The 17,274-nt window shown below is 31.7% G+C and overlaps 1 protein-coding gene across 12 annotated transcripts in view; it reads right to left on the reverse strand.

Annotated features, from left to right (window-relative positions):
• The window catches only part of USP25 (ubiquitin specific peptidase 25), a 139,582-nt gene that overhangs the window by 5,907 nt on the left and 116,401 nt on the right, over positions 1-17,274 (reverse strand). For all 12 annotated transcript variants that reach the window (XM_017539786.2, XM_037742518.1, XM_017539777.2 and 9 more), the window contains 3 exons: positions 7,520-7,698; positions 5,813-5,891; positions 3,404-3,483 (listed from right to left, as the gene is read on the reverse strand). In XM_017539786.2, coding sequence (XP_017395275.1) covers positions 3,404-3,483; positions 5,813-5,891; positions 7,520-7,698 — 338 coding nt within the window. The remainder of the gene's footprint in view (positions 1-3,403; positions 3,484-5,812; positions 5,892-7,519; positions 7,699-17,274) is intronic.

The raw sequence follows: 17,274 nt of genomic DNA on the forward strand, positions 1-17,274 counted from the left end.
AGGAAGGAAGGAAGGAAAGAGAAAGAAAGAAAGAAAGAAAGAAAGAAAGAAAGAAAGAAAGAAAGAAAGAAAGAAAGAAAGAAAGAAAGAAAGAAAGAAAGAAAGAGAAAGAAAGAAAGAAAGAAAGAAAGAAAGAAAGAAAGAAAGAAAGAAAGAAAGAAAGAAAGAAAGAAAGAAAGAAAGAGAAAAGACAAGAAAAGAAAAGGAAAGGAAAGGAAAGAAAAGAAAAGAAAAGAAAAGAAAGAATATCTAAAGGAGATAGAGGAACTGGAAAAATGAAAGACTGCTTCTAAATCTGGGAAAACTAGTGGAATAAAGCAAAAGCAAAAAGCCCCCAAACATAAAAAAACTGATGGAGTTAGGCCTATGTGTTATATTAAGTCTAGATATTATGAAGTTCAAATTAGGTTTTAAAAAGGGAAGAAAAGGGGCCAGGCATGGTGGCTCATGACTGTAATCCCAACACTTTGGGAGGTGGTGTGAGAGGATTAGTTGAGGCTAGGAGTTCAAGATCTGCCTGGCCAAACACAGTGAGATCCTTATCTCTACAAAAACATTAAAAAAAAATCAGCTGGGCCTCACAGTACATGCCTGTAAGTACCAGCTACTTGGGAGGCTGAGGTGGGAGGACTTCTTGAGCTGAGAAGTTAGAGGCTATAGTGAGCTATGATCACACCATTGCACTCCAGCCTGGGCAGCAGAGCAAGATCCGGCTCAAAAATACAAAGCAAAACAAAAAATGGAAGAGAAAAATATTTAATAAAGAATTACTTTTACCTCCAAACTAATTATCCTTCTAACATGTTAGATTAGTATGGAAAATGTAAAATTTTAAAAATAAAATATTGTAAAGAAACACAATTTTAAACTCTAGACTCTCCTGCCAATAATTACTTAATGCATGTACTTAAGAGACAAAATGAATCCATTTCACACTCCAAATGTTAAATGTAAAATTATTCAAAAACTAATGTATACATTTATGGCAAAGCAAATTATACACCTGAAGGTATCATGATAAATAAGTTTATTTTAAACAGTTTTTGAAAATGGCTTTCTAAGAATTTGTTTTTGAGATTAATTTGAGTATAATATTTTATTTTGAAACAATATTAGGTTAATTAAACATATTCTCAGCTAAAGATTTTATTTATGAAAAACAAAGGATATTATAATATTAAATGTTATGTTAAAACATTAAGTTGTAGTAGTATGTTTATCAATAAATAACTAGCACGTCTATCTTTTCCTTTATAGCTAAGGGGTTTCCTGTTAAGAAGATCTCTTCTAAACAACATTCACATCTGGCTTTCTAGACCTGAGTCACCTCTTTGAATACTGCTCTGAAACCAAAACGTGTTCCAATCTTCTACTGATGTATGCAAAATGTTCCATATTTTATCAAACTTTAAAGTGGTTATGAATGTATATTCAAGTAAATTCAGAATAAGATCTGGCAGTCTAATTATTATATTCTTATGTAAGACAAAATAAGATCATGTAGCCTGGTACACTCTATCTTCCACTTGTGCTACTATAAAATTATGGTTCTTGCAACGACAATTTCACTTCACTATTCACAGAACTAACAAGGGTCCATAAGTAAGCATTTCATTCAAGGCTTTAAATGTTTACATATTCATTAAAAACAATTTTGACTGAACCTTTGGCAATATTTTACACACAGCTAGCTACAACAACTGCTATATTTAAAGTGATAAAGCCAATATTTCTTTAAAAGATATTCCATAAGTAATATCTGTCACCATTATTTTCTAGTTAATCCTTCTAATTTGATAAGCATTTACTATACTAGAATATTAGCTTTCTGAGTAAGTATGTATTTGAAAAGTGACAAGCAAATTATAAAATTTAAACATATTTCCAAGTTACATCTTAACTTCCCTTAATATATGTTAACTGGGAACAAACTATAGAAGCTATCTAGATAGGTACAAAGCGACAGTGTCATCTTTTTAATTCTTACTGAGATAAATGAATACATTTTATATTTACATGATTTCATTAAATTATACAAGAACACAGATGTCTCTATTTTAATTTTTTTCTTCCTAGTTAGCTGTGTGACCTTGACAAAGTTACCACATCTCCGTGAAGTCTGATTTCTTTATCTGTAACACTGAAATGCCTTTTTTATCTTACTCTATTGAATTATACAATCATATTAATATTTCTCATATCAGCACAAATCTTAATAGTACACTTGAATATTGCTATTAAAGAAATAAAATCTTGACTGACACAACTCATAAAATGAAGGTATCGATCAAAGTAAGTTTTCTATATCAATGACCAAAGTGAAATCATCTTATGAATAGCATGACTAGGACTTTAAATAATTTGTACTTAAGATAAATTGTTAATTAAAATGTTACTTTTTCCTTTTGTGTGGTAACTTTAAAAATTTTGCTAACTATTAATATAAAAATGAAGTATTGTTCTTTAGAATAGTACTATCCAATAGAAATTTCTGTGATTATGGAAATGTTCTGTGCTGGCCAAAAATAGAGGCCATTAGCCACATATGGCTACTGAACTACCAAAACATGGCTGGTACAACTGACGAACTGAACTTTTAGTTTTAAGTTTTAGTTAAGTTTTATCACAAGGTCAGTGGCCACTAAGTTGGACAGTATACCTCCATAATTAAACGTTGATCTTTGTTTCACTTTTTCAAAAAGCAGCAGCATCATTACCTAAGTGAGAGCAACTTAAACTTCATTTAAAAAAATAAGAGAAAGGAAAAATATCCCTTTTACTTGGCTGCAATATACAGTGCATTGAAAATAAAATATTTTCTCAAAAACAATCACAGTCAAGTTAATGTTAAACAATGTGAATTAAGAAATATGTGGAGAAGTACATGCAAACTAGTAAATAATCTGAAATGTAAGCAAAATGTATACTTTCTTCTTAATAATTAACATTAAAATAATAGTATAATTAAGTAAAAATTCCTTTAAGACTATCTTTAATTTAAATAAAAATTAATTAAAATTTGTTTAAAGTCACAGTACTCAGAAATTTTCTACAGCTACACATTTTACAGTACCTGGAAGTTCACAAAGACAGACTGCAAACACTATCTCTGATTTGATATCAAGATCAGACTCAGCTTTAAGTGTATTTGAGACCTGATGAAAACAGACACTAATGCCAACCTAAAGATTTATTTCTAAATGGAAAATATATTTTATGTGGGGTATATGGGAAGCCTCTATATTAACTTTGCAACTTTTCTGTAATTCTAAAACTGATCTAAAATAAAACATTTATTAAAAATACAGAGTGTGAGTTAAATCTTTTTCATGGAGGAAGTCACATCTGAATAGAACTAGGTACAAAAATTATGTTTTTTTCATATTTGTCCACTTTGCCTTACCTTTCTCTTTGAAAATTTTCTAGCCCAATTATGAGATACATAGTTGTTTCCCTGAATTTCCTATAATCCTGATGCCACTCCTGTAGGAGAAAGAAAATATTAAAAACATTCAGATTAAGATTTAAAAATTACTATGAAACTGTTCAAAAAGTAGCACACTGCTTTGCTACTATTTGAAGTAACAGAAACAAAGAGTTCAAAACTAAGATACACTAGACCTAAAACAAGATTTTACTTTCTGGCACACAAGATTATTTATATTTATTAACATGACATTAAATCTAAAAATTGTTAGACATTGATATGGAATTGAACAATAAATACTTTACTAGCAGAATACAGAAATATAAAGTCAGGATAATCAATCAGGTCATCTCTCTCAAAAACTCATTGGTATAAAATCGCATTATTGAAATATTACTGTATCTACATCAACTGACAATAGGAAGTAAATGAAATTATTACACAGTATGAATCAAAGCTTGAACACATACCTGATACATAATTTTAAGAAACCAAAAAAAAAGTTATGATTATTTAACCTTTTAACTTTGGAAATCTGTGGTAAATTTGGATTGAGTAGGTATATAAATAGTTTATTTACATGAGATATGATAGAACAACAGCTGCAGTTCACATTTCAATGCCCCTCCCCCATCAAAAAAAAAAGCTATAAGGCATGTAATAGGACTAAATAATTCTAAGGTGATACACTGTAACTCTCGAAGAGAACAAAGTCAAGATTTTCTTAACTTACTTTATAATAATTGACTCAAGAAAAATAACTGAAATTCAACATAGGATAAATCAAAAAGAGAATACTGATAACAAAAATGTTAAGGCTTTTATATAAACATTATAAACAAAAATAAGAAACTCAAACAAGTTATTAGCCAACCATATTCTCCTTGAATATACATTTTCTTTTTGGAGACAGGGTCTCACTTTGTTGCCCAGTCTGCAGTACAGTGGCATGATCCTGGCTCATTGCAGCCTCAACCTTCTGGGCTCCAGAAATCCTCCTACTTGTCTCCCAAGTAGCTGGGATTACAGATAGAAGCTCCCAGTTCCTTCAGTTTACTTCAATGGATTGGACTGAGCATATTTTTATTCACAAACCTCATATCCTAACTGCAGGGCCATTAAATCATACAAGTATTTAAATCACTTGTTTTTAAGATTCTGCATATTCCTCCTATCTTTGTCCTGCCTTAAGTTCACGGTTCAGCAAACCATAGCCTACAGACCAGCTTGTTTTTATAAAGGAAGTTTTATTGGAACATGGCCATTTGTATACATATTGTCTGTGGATGCTTTCACACTGCAGTTAGAGAGTTGAGTAGCTGAAGAAAATGAGGCTTTCAGAGTGTAAAACATTTACTTTCTGGCCTTTTACAGAAGTTTGCCTACTCAAAACTTCCAAGGCAATTCTAATGACAACAAGGAATGACAGTTTCAATACCTTCTCCAGAAAAGCTAACTTTATACTTGCAGGACAAATTTTACCTTTATTTGTTATTAAGATCTACTAATAGCATGAAAATTATGTCTTGAAAATTAAAATTAAGGCTGGATGTGGTGGCTTATGCTTATAATCCCAGCACTATGGGAGATCAAGGCACAGGGAATTGCTTGAGGCCAGCAATTTGAGACCAGCCTGATCAACAAAGCAAGACCCTGTCTATACAAAACACATTACAAATTAATTGGGAAGAAATACTAGGTGTATGAATTCATCAATTAAAATAAAGAATATTTTAAAGCCAAAGTTGACAAAAATAATTTTGTGCACAAGAAAATCCCACAAGCACATGTACAAGTACCTATGTAAGTGCTCTCTCACCCAACACTGTATCGTAATGAGAAAAATGTATGACATATAACGACTAAAATGAATCTCTAACTTCCTCAAAATATATCTGATAAATCAAAGTCAAAGAAAAATATAGCCCACCTTCAGTGTAGTACAACAGTTAAGAATGTAGGTTCTGTTAGCCAAGTTGTAAACTTGTAGCTGTGAAAATGTTAGGCAGGTTACTTCACTGCTCTATGCCTTATTTTCTCATGTGTCAAATGAGAATAAGAACACTACCCACCTCACAATGTTACTGTCTGAATTAAATCAGTTAACATATGCAAAGGGCTTAGAAAAATGCCTGATATTTAAAAAGTAGTTGAGAACTAGTATTGAAATAGAAAACCAAAAATCTTCCTTTTTTGATTTTAAACTTTTTGGCCTACATACTATCTCACTTATAAAAGTATTCATTACTTCAGCATTGACTTGGAAACTTAATTTTTTACTCATCATTCATAAAAATTCAAGTTCAGTTGTGCTGAAATATAAGGATTATCAGTGAATTACGGAATCTCTAAATCTATAGTTTAACAACTAAAAGAGCACATTGCCTCATATTCCTCCAAGTTAACTTCTTCAGGTTTTATCATTTCCAATTTGGCTTGCGCAACTTTCATTATGTTGTGACACCTTTAAAAAAAAAATACGATAGATTTATAAATATATGTGTATATGTATGTATCTACAAAAGCAAAATCCATAAACAGTGAGCAAACACAGCAATACCTTTTTACAGAAACAAATCCTAAATAAACTTAAGTGGAAACATTTTTGGTACCAATGTTGGAGAATTAACAAGAAGACAGGAGCAATAATTCTAATACAAATTTACTATATATACGGCTTTGGCTTTTAAATAACATTCTACTAACACATTTTCCATAGGAAAAAAAATGAAACTTTTTAAAAACAATGTGCATCTATTAAGCAAGCTCAAGAGACACTGCATCTTCTTTTTCCCCCATATGATATTGTTTATCCTTAAATGCTAGAGTCAAGAATGTGCCTATAATCTCAGGTAAAAATGGAAATATTCCAGTGGATTTTATGATCAGAATCATTGATAAAGAAATCCCCACAAAATATATTTAACCACATGCACCTAACTCTGTCTTTCAAGCACAAGTCAGGTTATCAAAACAGACTGACTATAGACAGATAATTGCAAAGGACTGAAAAGTCAATGTGATTACTCCATTAATATCTTCTCCAAATTAAACAGTGTAGATTCAACAGAACACAGTACACTGATAGCACAGATAACGAGGGTCACAACAACCCTATTTCTGAACTCTCTGCAGTCATATGCATCAAAATAAATGATGTTCATACTGCTACTAATACAAACAGTAGTGGCCAACATTCATTGAGCCTTCAACCATCTATCCGCTATTGTTTAAAACCATTTACTTGTATTATACACAGAATCCATTTCACAGCACATACATACAGCAGGAATTGATTCCAGAAAATTTGCTTTCCCTCATATTCTTCTTTGCTACACACTTTAATGCAGTATTTTAGAGACATTCAGAAAAGAATAATCATTTATTTGAGAATTAAAATATAATTACAATGAACTGAAAGACAGCACAAATGTTTTTATAAACAAAAATAACTTGTAATACCCTGAAATTTCATATGGGTCTTAAAATTATTTTCTAGTGTCATTCATTCTAATTAAATTGTGATTTTTAACATAAGTTTTATAGAACTTTCTATAAAGAAATATTCAGAAAGTCCTATAAAACTATTCAGAAAAATATTCAGAAAGTCCTATAAAAATTATCTGATAAGGTTGATTTTGCTTCAGGAGTTATTTGGCAATACCTGGAGATATTCTGATATGCCACAATTTGGAAGCTGCTACTGTCATCTAACAAACAGAGATGAGAGATATTATTAAATATCCTACAATCATAGGATAGCCCCAACAACAAAGAATTATCTAATTTAAACTGTCTATAGTACAGAGGTTGAGAACCCCATTTTTGTGTCTCTAAAATATTGTGTAATAAGTGCAGTGATCGATTTACAATTAAAATTTATTAAAATGATCTAAATTATTTTCAGTTCAAACTTCAAAAGGCCATAACAGTTGCCTTTTTTGAGGCATTAAGGTGAGTTCAAATTTTGTCATGCATTTTTTTAAAAAATGTGCCCATGCATGTATAAAATAAATACTCAAAAAATTATCCTTGGAATCAGCAGGTAAAAAAGAACAATCTGAGCAAATAAATTTTGTATTTTCAAATTACCTTTCATCAAAACTCAAGTTTCTATCTCCAAATTGTTCTAGCAATGTTTTCTCAATAATTTTCTTTGGTGCCTGGTTCTGGATAAAGTAGACCACTACATGATGTAAACGATAATCAGTTTCTGGTGGGGTGTCTTCTTGGGCCAACTTAACCAACCTTGCATATTCCAACTTAATTGCCTGGAAAACGCAATGAAAATGACAATTTTGATTAATTATTTAAATTTCTAAAATCCTTCAATATTACAAGTTTAATTCTTCTTGCATTCAAACCGTTTCTTTTTTGGCTTTTCAAGTATTACAAACAAGGAAGTGCATCTAAAAACACAGTCCCATATTCCATAGTCTCAAATAATTTTCTGAGTAGCTGACCACAAAGGCCTTCTTTTTCTTTTCTTTTCTTTTTTTTTTTTTTTTTGAGATGGAGTCTCACGTTGGAGTGCAGTGGTGTGACGTTGGCTCACTCCAACCTCTACCTCCAGGATTCCAGCAATTCTCTCGCCTCAGCCTCCCAAGTAGCTGGGATTACAGGTGCTCGCCACCAAGCCCAGCTAATTTTTTGTATTTTTAGTAGAGATGAGGTTTCACTATGTTGGCCAGGCTGGTCTCAAACTTGTGGCCTAGTGATCTGCCCGCCTCGGCCTCCCAAACTGCTGGTATTACAGGCCAGAGCCACCTTGCCCAGCCACAAAGGCCCTTCTTTATCCCTTCACTATATAAACGTTTGTTTTGTTTCCACACATGAAAGTGGTAAAATAGTCTGTCTAAACTTACAAAGTGAGTAATTTTGTACAACTTATCAGAGCCCAGTCAGTCTAGTCACAGACATCATAAGATGAAGGTGATAAGTTTTCCCATTCTGTTTTACCTTTCTAAGCATCAGTTTTCAATACCAAAATTCTAGGGTTGATATATAGCTCCCAACCATACTCAAATCTGAAAGAAAATGGCTCTTAAATGCATGGTCATATTACTGCAATTGACTTTTAGCTGAATAGCACACAAATCAGGAATGCAACATCAAGCCCTGGGATTACAATTATCACAAAAAGAAGCACTTATTACTTCAATAGTATGTGTATTTTATTAATGTAAGAATAATAATTATTATATATATCACCTATTAACGAGGGTTAAGCTTAGTTTTTCTTTATTAAAAAAATCTCATACAAATAATGGGAAATAACAAACGCTAATGTTTTTACACATAAGCAAGATCTAAAAAATATTTAATCATATAGAAATATCTACAGACTTACACATCAAATATTGCTATGTACAAGAGTCTCATGTGATTAAGATAAAGCTTTTTACATTCATTGATATTATACTTATGTACAAATTCTAGCTCTAATAACCATAAAACATTTTGGGCTTCACACAAGATTACAAAAATCCATTCCATTAAAGAGTTTTTTAGTTTAAAAAAAATATGCCTTTCTTACGTAATTCTTATGACCTATATGGTTGTATTTTATAGATGGGAGAAAAAATAACTGATATACATTAAATGAAATACTCTAGTTATGTAACATCAGACTTCATTAAAAGGAAGGCTAATAGATTATTACTATGTAGCAGAAGACTATAAATAGAATAAGAGAACAAATTAGTTTAAAATACCTTCCCTTGAAAAAGCTTTATTTTGAGGATATACATGTAATTCCAAAGGCTTATCACTGCTGTGAATATATAACAGCCATAAATATCAACTGTATTTTAATATTTAAGATTATTAAGGCTCACTGTGTGCCTGATTAGTTCTCAACTTTGCTTAGAACTCATTAAAATCTTCCTATTATGGGGAGGGCACATATATAATAAAGTACACTGAAACTGAGAATAAATCTAAAACATTAACAATCAATTACTGTTTAGTTGATATGGACCTGACACAATGATTGTCACAGGCTATAGGTTGAGGATCCCTAATCTGAAATGCTTGGGACCAGAAGCGTTTCCAATTTCAGATCTTTTTCAGATTTTGGAATGTTTGCATTATGCTGGTTGGGTATCCTGAATCCGAAAATCCGAAATCCAGGATACTGCAATGAACATTTTCTTAAAATATCATGATGGCACTCAAAATGTTTTGGATTTTGCAGTATTTCAGATCTTGAATTTTGAATTTGGGATGCTCAACCTGTAACAGACTTTGAGAATATTCCAATATTTCATATATCATACTTTAGTCCAAAATAGCATGACCAAAACAAAACAAATTTGTACTGAGTCTCTTAAAATACTACTGTAGGTTTACATATATGGAATGATTCCACTAAGTGTTCATGATTCACCTACCTACTTTCAAAATAGAAGCTGTTTTAGTAAATAGCAGATTTCTATTATAAAACTGAAATATAGAACCTCTTATACTCTAACCTCTTATATGTCCAACTCTTGATTTTGCTGAATTTAAGATTCTCCTAATTTTCACAAGCAAATTGCCAAAGTCACAGTAATTTTCAATATATAGGTATTTAAACTTCTAAATTTCCTGGAGCTGTTTTTCAGACACACAAGAAAACATTTTTACCAGCATAAATGCATTTCCTATTTTTATATACTTCCTTAAGAAATTTTATGGCTTTTAAAATATACTGGAATCATATCTATTCAAATTCTCAACAGATGTTCCATGTTGGTATATGTAGCAGAGTTCTACACAATCTGTCATTATGAGTAAAGTTAACAATATGTTACATTTGCCTCATACTACCTCCTCAGAATCCTGTTCTAGAATTATATTTGTCCATATATTTTGATGACCTATGCTAATTATCACAGACATTGCAATGAAATCACCATGCGTTTCCAAAATGAAATGTGATACTAGTCATTGACAGAACTGCATTGTATTTAATTTTTTAAACTTTTTCACTAGACCTTTAATCAGGCTCAATGCCACTTATTCAGTCATATCACCCTCCAATAAGGACCTCCCTTCTATCTAGGTTAGGCTTGTCTTCTCACAAACGCACACAGGCCTTTGTTCCTTAAGTTCTCCATATGTGTGATATCCTTTCTTGTTCATTCCCCATCCACCTATCGAAGACCCATTCAGTAAAATTAGTTTAAGTCATGCTTTTGAGACCTTGTTCAGTTCTAAAGATGCAAATGATTTCTAAATAATATTCTAAATAATATACTTTTCTAAATGTTATAAAACCATATTCTAAATTTATAACTTCTTATGGACTTGATTTTTTATGTAACTATATACATATATTAGAGGATACCAAATATATAAACATTTATATTCTGGAGGCAGTGAAATCTAATGGGAAACTGATGAGATTAAAATTGAGAAAGCTAGATATATCACTTACAAGTAACTGTGACATAAAATAAGGTACATAATCCTCTAAGTTTTACTGCTATTTCTAAAATAAAGTTGGTTAGGAAAGTTTACATGTATTTTAAAATGTTTATGAGCCATTTTTAAAAAACTGACAGTGCCAATAAATGAAGAAAACTTACTTCAAATTGCAGAGGACTGAAACAATATTGGCCATATTCTTTGACCACACTGTAATACAAATAGGAATTATAAATAGAGATATCTTTCAAGCTAAATGCTTAAAAAAAATTAAAAACATGGCTCTAAATTATTATTGAGCCAAAGAAATAAAAAACTATACTAATATGGGAATATCAGATATCAAAACTTATTGGGCTGACAGTCAAAAAAATTTCCAGGCCAAGCATGGTGGCTCAAGCCTATAAACCCAGCACTTTGGGAGGCCAAGGCGGGAATATCACCTTAGGTCAGAAGTTTGAGACCAGCCTGGTGGTAAACATGGTGAAACCCCGTCTCTACTGAAAATACAAAAAAATTAACTGGGTGCAGTGGAAGGCTCCTGTAATCCCAGCTACTCAGGAGGCTGAGACAGGAGAATCACTTGAACCCAGGGTGCGGAGGTTGCAGTGAGCTGATACCATGCTACTGCACTCCAGCCTAGGTAACAGAGCGAGACTCCACCTAAAAAAAAGAAAGAAAATCAAATCTGAATATAGAAAAAATTTTATTTCAAGAATTTAGAAAAATAAACTAACATAAAGTAGGATAACAAAATATAATGTAACACTTTGATAGTCAAAGGCTTTTTCTTTCCAAGAAGTTGGATGGAGGGTCAAAAGGGAAGAAAACTTACCAGTAGAAACAAGAAAGGTGGTAATACAAAAAAAAAAAAAAAGTTTTAAAATTTCTTGAAGAATAACACATGTAACTTTATGTCAATAAACTACAGTATCTTAACCATCATCATGAAAAGTATCAACTACCAGCACTGCTTTCAGAGGCAGAAAAACTGAAGAGACACTGTAAAACTTAAAAGTTTGCCCTAGAAATCTGGTAACAAAAAAGAAATCAAGCCCACATTGTTTCAGAGCTGGGCTATTATGTCAAATCTTCAAGGATCCAGATAACTTCTGTGATATCTAAACTGTCACAGAGCCTGAAAAATAAGAAAAAGCCTCCTTAATGATTATACAAGGCTGGTATAATTTGTCTATCCAAAATTGACAAATATAAAGAAAGAAATTATGGACCAATTTTGTCTATGTACCTATGTGCCAACACCCATACCCACTTTTGGTAAACAAATGATGTGGTGTACAAAAAATATATATAGTAACCAAAAGTGTTTACAATGATATTTTTAAAGATAGATAAAAGTTAAGAACTTTGTAAGTATTAAGAATTAAGGAGAAATCTGTTCAGCATCTCAGTAGATGAACTAGACAAAGGCACCTATTACCATTATTTCAATATTGAGAATGTTATAAAAGTTTCTGATCATCATAATAAAACCAGAAATGAAATAAGAAATAAAGATATAGAAAATAATTATTGGGAGACAGTTTACTGAAATAATCAAGAAAATCAAATGAAAAACCATTAGAAAACAGAGTTCAATAAAGTAATGCAATACAATACAAATATGTAAAATTAGTTATCCTATTATCTACCCTTTCAATAACCTGGTTAAAAAAAAAAAGTGGAAGTAAATGACCCCATTCATAAAGGCAAAAAAAATTACCTAGGAATAAATTAAACAAAAAAGTATAGGACCATTATAAAATAAAATTATAAAGCCTTACTAAAGAACACAACAGAAGACAATAAAAGTGAAAAGGTATACCATGTTCCTTTTTGGGAAGGCTCAAAATACTTAAAAAAAAAAAAAATCTACTTCATATTAAATTAACACATAAATATAATTATAAAAGGATTTGGAAAGGAAGTAGCAATTGATTTTTAAAATTATCAGAAGAAAAATGAGACTTGCCAAACTTTTTGTTTATAAAAGAACAAAGATTACTAAGTGTTCTTCTAACAAAATGTGAAAGTGTATTTATTACCAATGATCTATAATATAAATAAGTGTATTGTCCAAAAACAGAAAATTAGATCAGGTGAATACAGAGACCCGGTCAGAACTACTTATAAGTAGAGATTTAGTATATGATTAAGTATAAATCCTTGATAAGGGATTTACTGTGTGTACGATTTAGTATATGTGTAAAGTCAGTGTGAAAGGATGCTTAGTCAATATTTTGTTCAGACCATTTAGATATTTTTCTATTCAGAGAAAGCTAAAATCTTCTATCTAGTAATCAAAACAAAAAGTATTATGAAACCATGAAAGCAGAATTAAAAATTTGCATAAATTAAAAAATGATCACAGGCTCAAATCTATTTTTAAAAAGTTGCTATATTTTATAAGATCTAAAAGATTATATACAGTAAGACAAAAAAATAAATTTAAAAGACAAATCACAAACCACAAAACATAATTTTCAAATTATAGATGTATCAATTGTTTCGGAAGATCAAATGTTCATTTAACTAAAAAAAAACCTCAATGTAATAAACGTATAAAGATGATGAATGACCATCGGCATAAATACCAATTGCCAAAATATTTATGAAAAAACTGACACTCACCAAAAGTCATACATTTAAAAAAAATGGGATTACATTTCTAATGTCATTTATCAAGAGTAGTATAAATCAATATAATGATTTGAAGGCAATTTGATAACATTTTTAAAATTTGCAAGCACTATGCCTTGTCTACTCGTAAGTGTTCAATAATATATGCACAAAAATGTTCACAATACTGAAAATAACTCAAGTATTCTGCAACAACAATGCTAATAAATGTAATAAGAATAGGCAACAACTTGGGTGTTCTTTATATTACAGATACTGCCTCAAAGTTCCACACAAATTATCTCATTTAATTCTCAAGATAACTCCTCATATAAATGAACAAACTGGTTCTGATAATTTAATAAATTATCTAAGGTGATACAATTATTAAATGATAATGCTAGGACTTAAACCGACCTTGACTATAGAGCCCTTGCTGGTAACAGCTAGTAAGCGACAGAACTAGAGTACAATTTATCAGTGTGCTGATCTATTGTTCACATCAGCCTCTATGGTGGCTAAATATGCATTAACTTTCTTTGTATTTGCTGTAACATGAATATCCTATTCTGGGAAAATGTTTAAATAAATGTTGATAAACTCTAGGAAACAAAGGAAAAATACTGAGATAAATCTACAAATCCTGATATGAATAATTATATATGTAAGAAAAATAAACTCAAGAAAAAGCAGCAAATAGAGTATACTTCTACTTGTATTTAAATTATAAATATATGGATGAATACCTGAATGTAAGTCACTCTCATCTGTCTTTCTAGGACATACAAGAAACAATCACTAAAGCTCATTGTGGAGTGAGAATCAGGAAATGAGAGAAAAACGTTTACGTTCTATATTTTGGATTATGTAGTACTAGTTTACACATCACTTTTTCTAAAAGCCCTCTAGGTACTAGCTGTTTTCTCATTTTATGTTTTTTCCACATCAAACTGCTTCTTTATCATACTAGCTCTAATTAATGTTTCTTTCCTTAGCAGAAAACGAGGTTCATTAAGGCAGAAACTCAGTCCATCTTTATTCTGGCTACATTGGCTGGCTTTAGGACGACAATGCCCTGCATATAAACAGGTAATACCTTTTTAGTATTTATTATCAACAAAAGGATAGAAAAAAATTATAGTCATACAACAAAATACCATGAGAGGGAAAAAATGACAACCATATAACATGGATGACGCTCTAAACACACCACTGAGTAAAGGTAGCCAGACAAAAAAAAGGACCTAGAGTAAAAGATTCCAAGTGCATAAAGGCCAAGAAAACTAATTTATGTTGTTAGAAGTCCAGATGATGGCTACTTTGGGATATGGACAGACTGCAGTGACAGGAAGGAGGAAAAATGGTACTTCTGGAACATTCCTGATGTTCTACCTCTTGGCCTAGTTGGTGGTCAAATGGGTAAACATTCACTGTGATAATCCACTGAGTTGGAAGTACTAGTCTGAGAGCCTAAAGGTAGGATGTGAAATTGACTTGAAAGATGTGGCATTTAAAACTCAGGCTACAAATGTACATAACCAGGAGGAAAATCGTCCTCTTTGGCTAAGCACAGAAATGTTGGACCACTGACTTGAATTTCTTTTTCATTGATGAAATTGTCTTGCCTATTTAAAATGCAATATTGACTCAAACAGAATTTTGGGTTATCAAAATTGCTAGTCCTAGAATTCTACACTTAAGTTTTGGCAATTAAAATCATGCTACTCATTAAACCTATCCAACAATTGTGCAGTTATTTATTTATTATACTTTAATTTCTGGAATTCATGTGAAGATCTTGCAGGATTGTTACATAGGTATACACTTGCCATGGTGGTTTGCTGCCTCCATCCCCTCACATTCTCTACATTAGGTATTTCTCCCAGTGTTATCCCTCCCCAATATCTCCAACCCTCGTTATCCCTCCCTAAGCCCCTCCACCCCTTAACAGATCCCATTGTGTTATGTTCCCCTCCCTGTGTCCATGTGTTCTCATTGTTCAACACCCACCTATGAGTGAGAACATGCGGTATTTGGTTTTCTGTTCTTACGTCAGTTTACCGAGAATGATGGTTTCCAGATTCATTCACGTCCCTGCAAAGGACATAAACTCATCCATTTTTATGGCTGCATAGTATTCCATGGTGTATATGTGCCACATTTTCTTTATCCAGTCTATCATTGATGGGCATTTGGGTTGGTTCCAGGTTTTTGCTATTGTAAACAGTGCTGCAATGAACATACATGTGCATGTGTCTTTACAGCAGAATGACTTATAATCCTTTGGGTATATACTCAGTAATGGGATTGCTGGGGCAAATGGTATTTCTATTTCTAGATCCTTGAGGAATTGCCACACTGTCTTCCACAACCGTTGAACTAATTTACACTCCCACCAACAGTGTAAAAGTGTTCGTCTCCAGCATCTGTTGTCTCCAGATTTTTTAATGATTGCCATTCTAACTGGCATGAGATGATATCTCAAAAATTTTTGCAAGCTACCCATCTGACAAAGGGCCAATATCCAGAATCTACAGATGACTAAAACAAATTTACAAGGAAAAAAACACACCACTCCACCCAAATGTAGGCGGATATGAACAGACACTTTTCAAAAGAAGACATTTATGTGGCCAAGAAACATATGAAAAAACACTCATCATCACTGTCATTGGAGAAATGCAAATCAAATCCACATTGAGATACTGAATTGAATTTAACAAGATGCATGGAGAAGTATTTTTTGCATTAACAATTTAGGACTGCGTATACTTTTAGGAAAAAAAGCTTTCATTAGTAGCATGTTGACATTTCTTCCCCTTTACATTCCTTAAAAGGCCATGTAAATAAGGAACGTGTCATTCAAAAAAAATTCACTGATTTGTACTTTTCTGTATGTTTTATATTCTAATAAACATTTTTATATCTACTGAATAAAGTGATTAATCGATATTTCAAAAGTAAAAAAGGTGATAAAGTTATATCAAGTAGGGAGAATTATTATAAAGCAATGCAATAATTATTAAGAAAAAATTTTAATACATAAGTATTATTACTTCAATAAAACCCTATGGTTACTTTAATAGATACAGACAAAATATTTCCAAAAAAAAAAAAAGAAACTTCAATGTCTTTTAAAGTAAATGAAAAAAGCTATACCAATCCCGTAATTGTAATTATAATAGGACCCTCCCACTTCTACACAAACATACAAGTAACCAGTACTTTAAAAATATTTTGTTTTTATCTTTTGGCTTTTAATTTTGCTTATCAAAATTTTATATTGCTTTCCCCTGAATTTCATTTTTACACAACAGAATCTTCTCTCCATAAGCCACTGTTATCTGGGGATTTTCTATTAATAGTAGAAACTAGTCTTAACCAATAAAGTTCATTTGAGAGAAGGACTCAGGTTAGTGTAGTGTAGCCGAATCTCTTCCTCTTGCTCTTTTATTTTTCCAGGTCTACTCTGCCTATTAATTTTTTCATACTGCATGCTTATAGGGGCAGACTCTCATGTGGGATGGCCTCTGGTTGAATGAGTTCCTATGACTGGGTTGGTAGCTTTTCCTAATTTGGAGGTTAAACTTTAGCAAGTCCACTTGCTCAGACCTAAGTTTCATGTAAGAAGGCTGATAGTGGCATCACATTTTTATCACTAGCAAATATTTAGAGTATTAACAATCTTAATACATAAGGAAATCCAATTCAGAAGTGCCTAAACAAGCACAGAGTTAAAAAGCTTTCTTTCATGACCAAAAAGCTAATATAAAATAAACCCAACCAAGATTTTTTCAGGATGTGGCAGGGCAGAAGAG

This window comes from Cebus imitator, unplaced genomic scaffold (assembly GCF_001604975.1).
Source record: "Cebus imitator isolate Cc_AM_T3 unplaced genomic scaffold, Cebus_imitator-1.0 Scaffold7, whole genome shotgun sequence".
NCBI lineage: Eukaryota > Metazoa > Chordata > Mammalia > Primates > Cebidae > Cebus > Cebus imitator.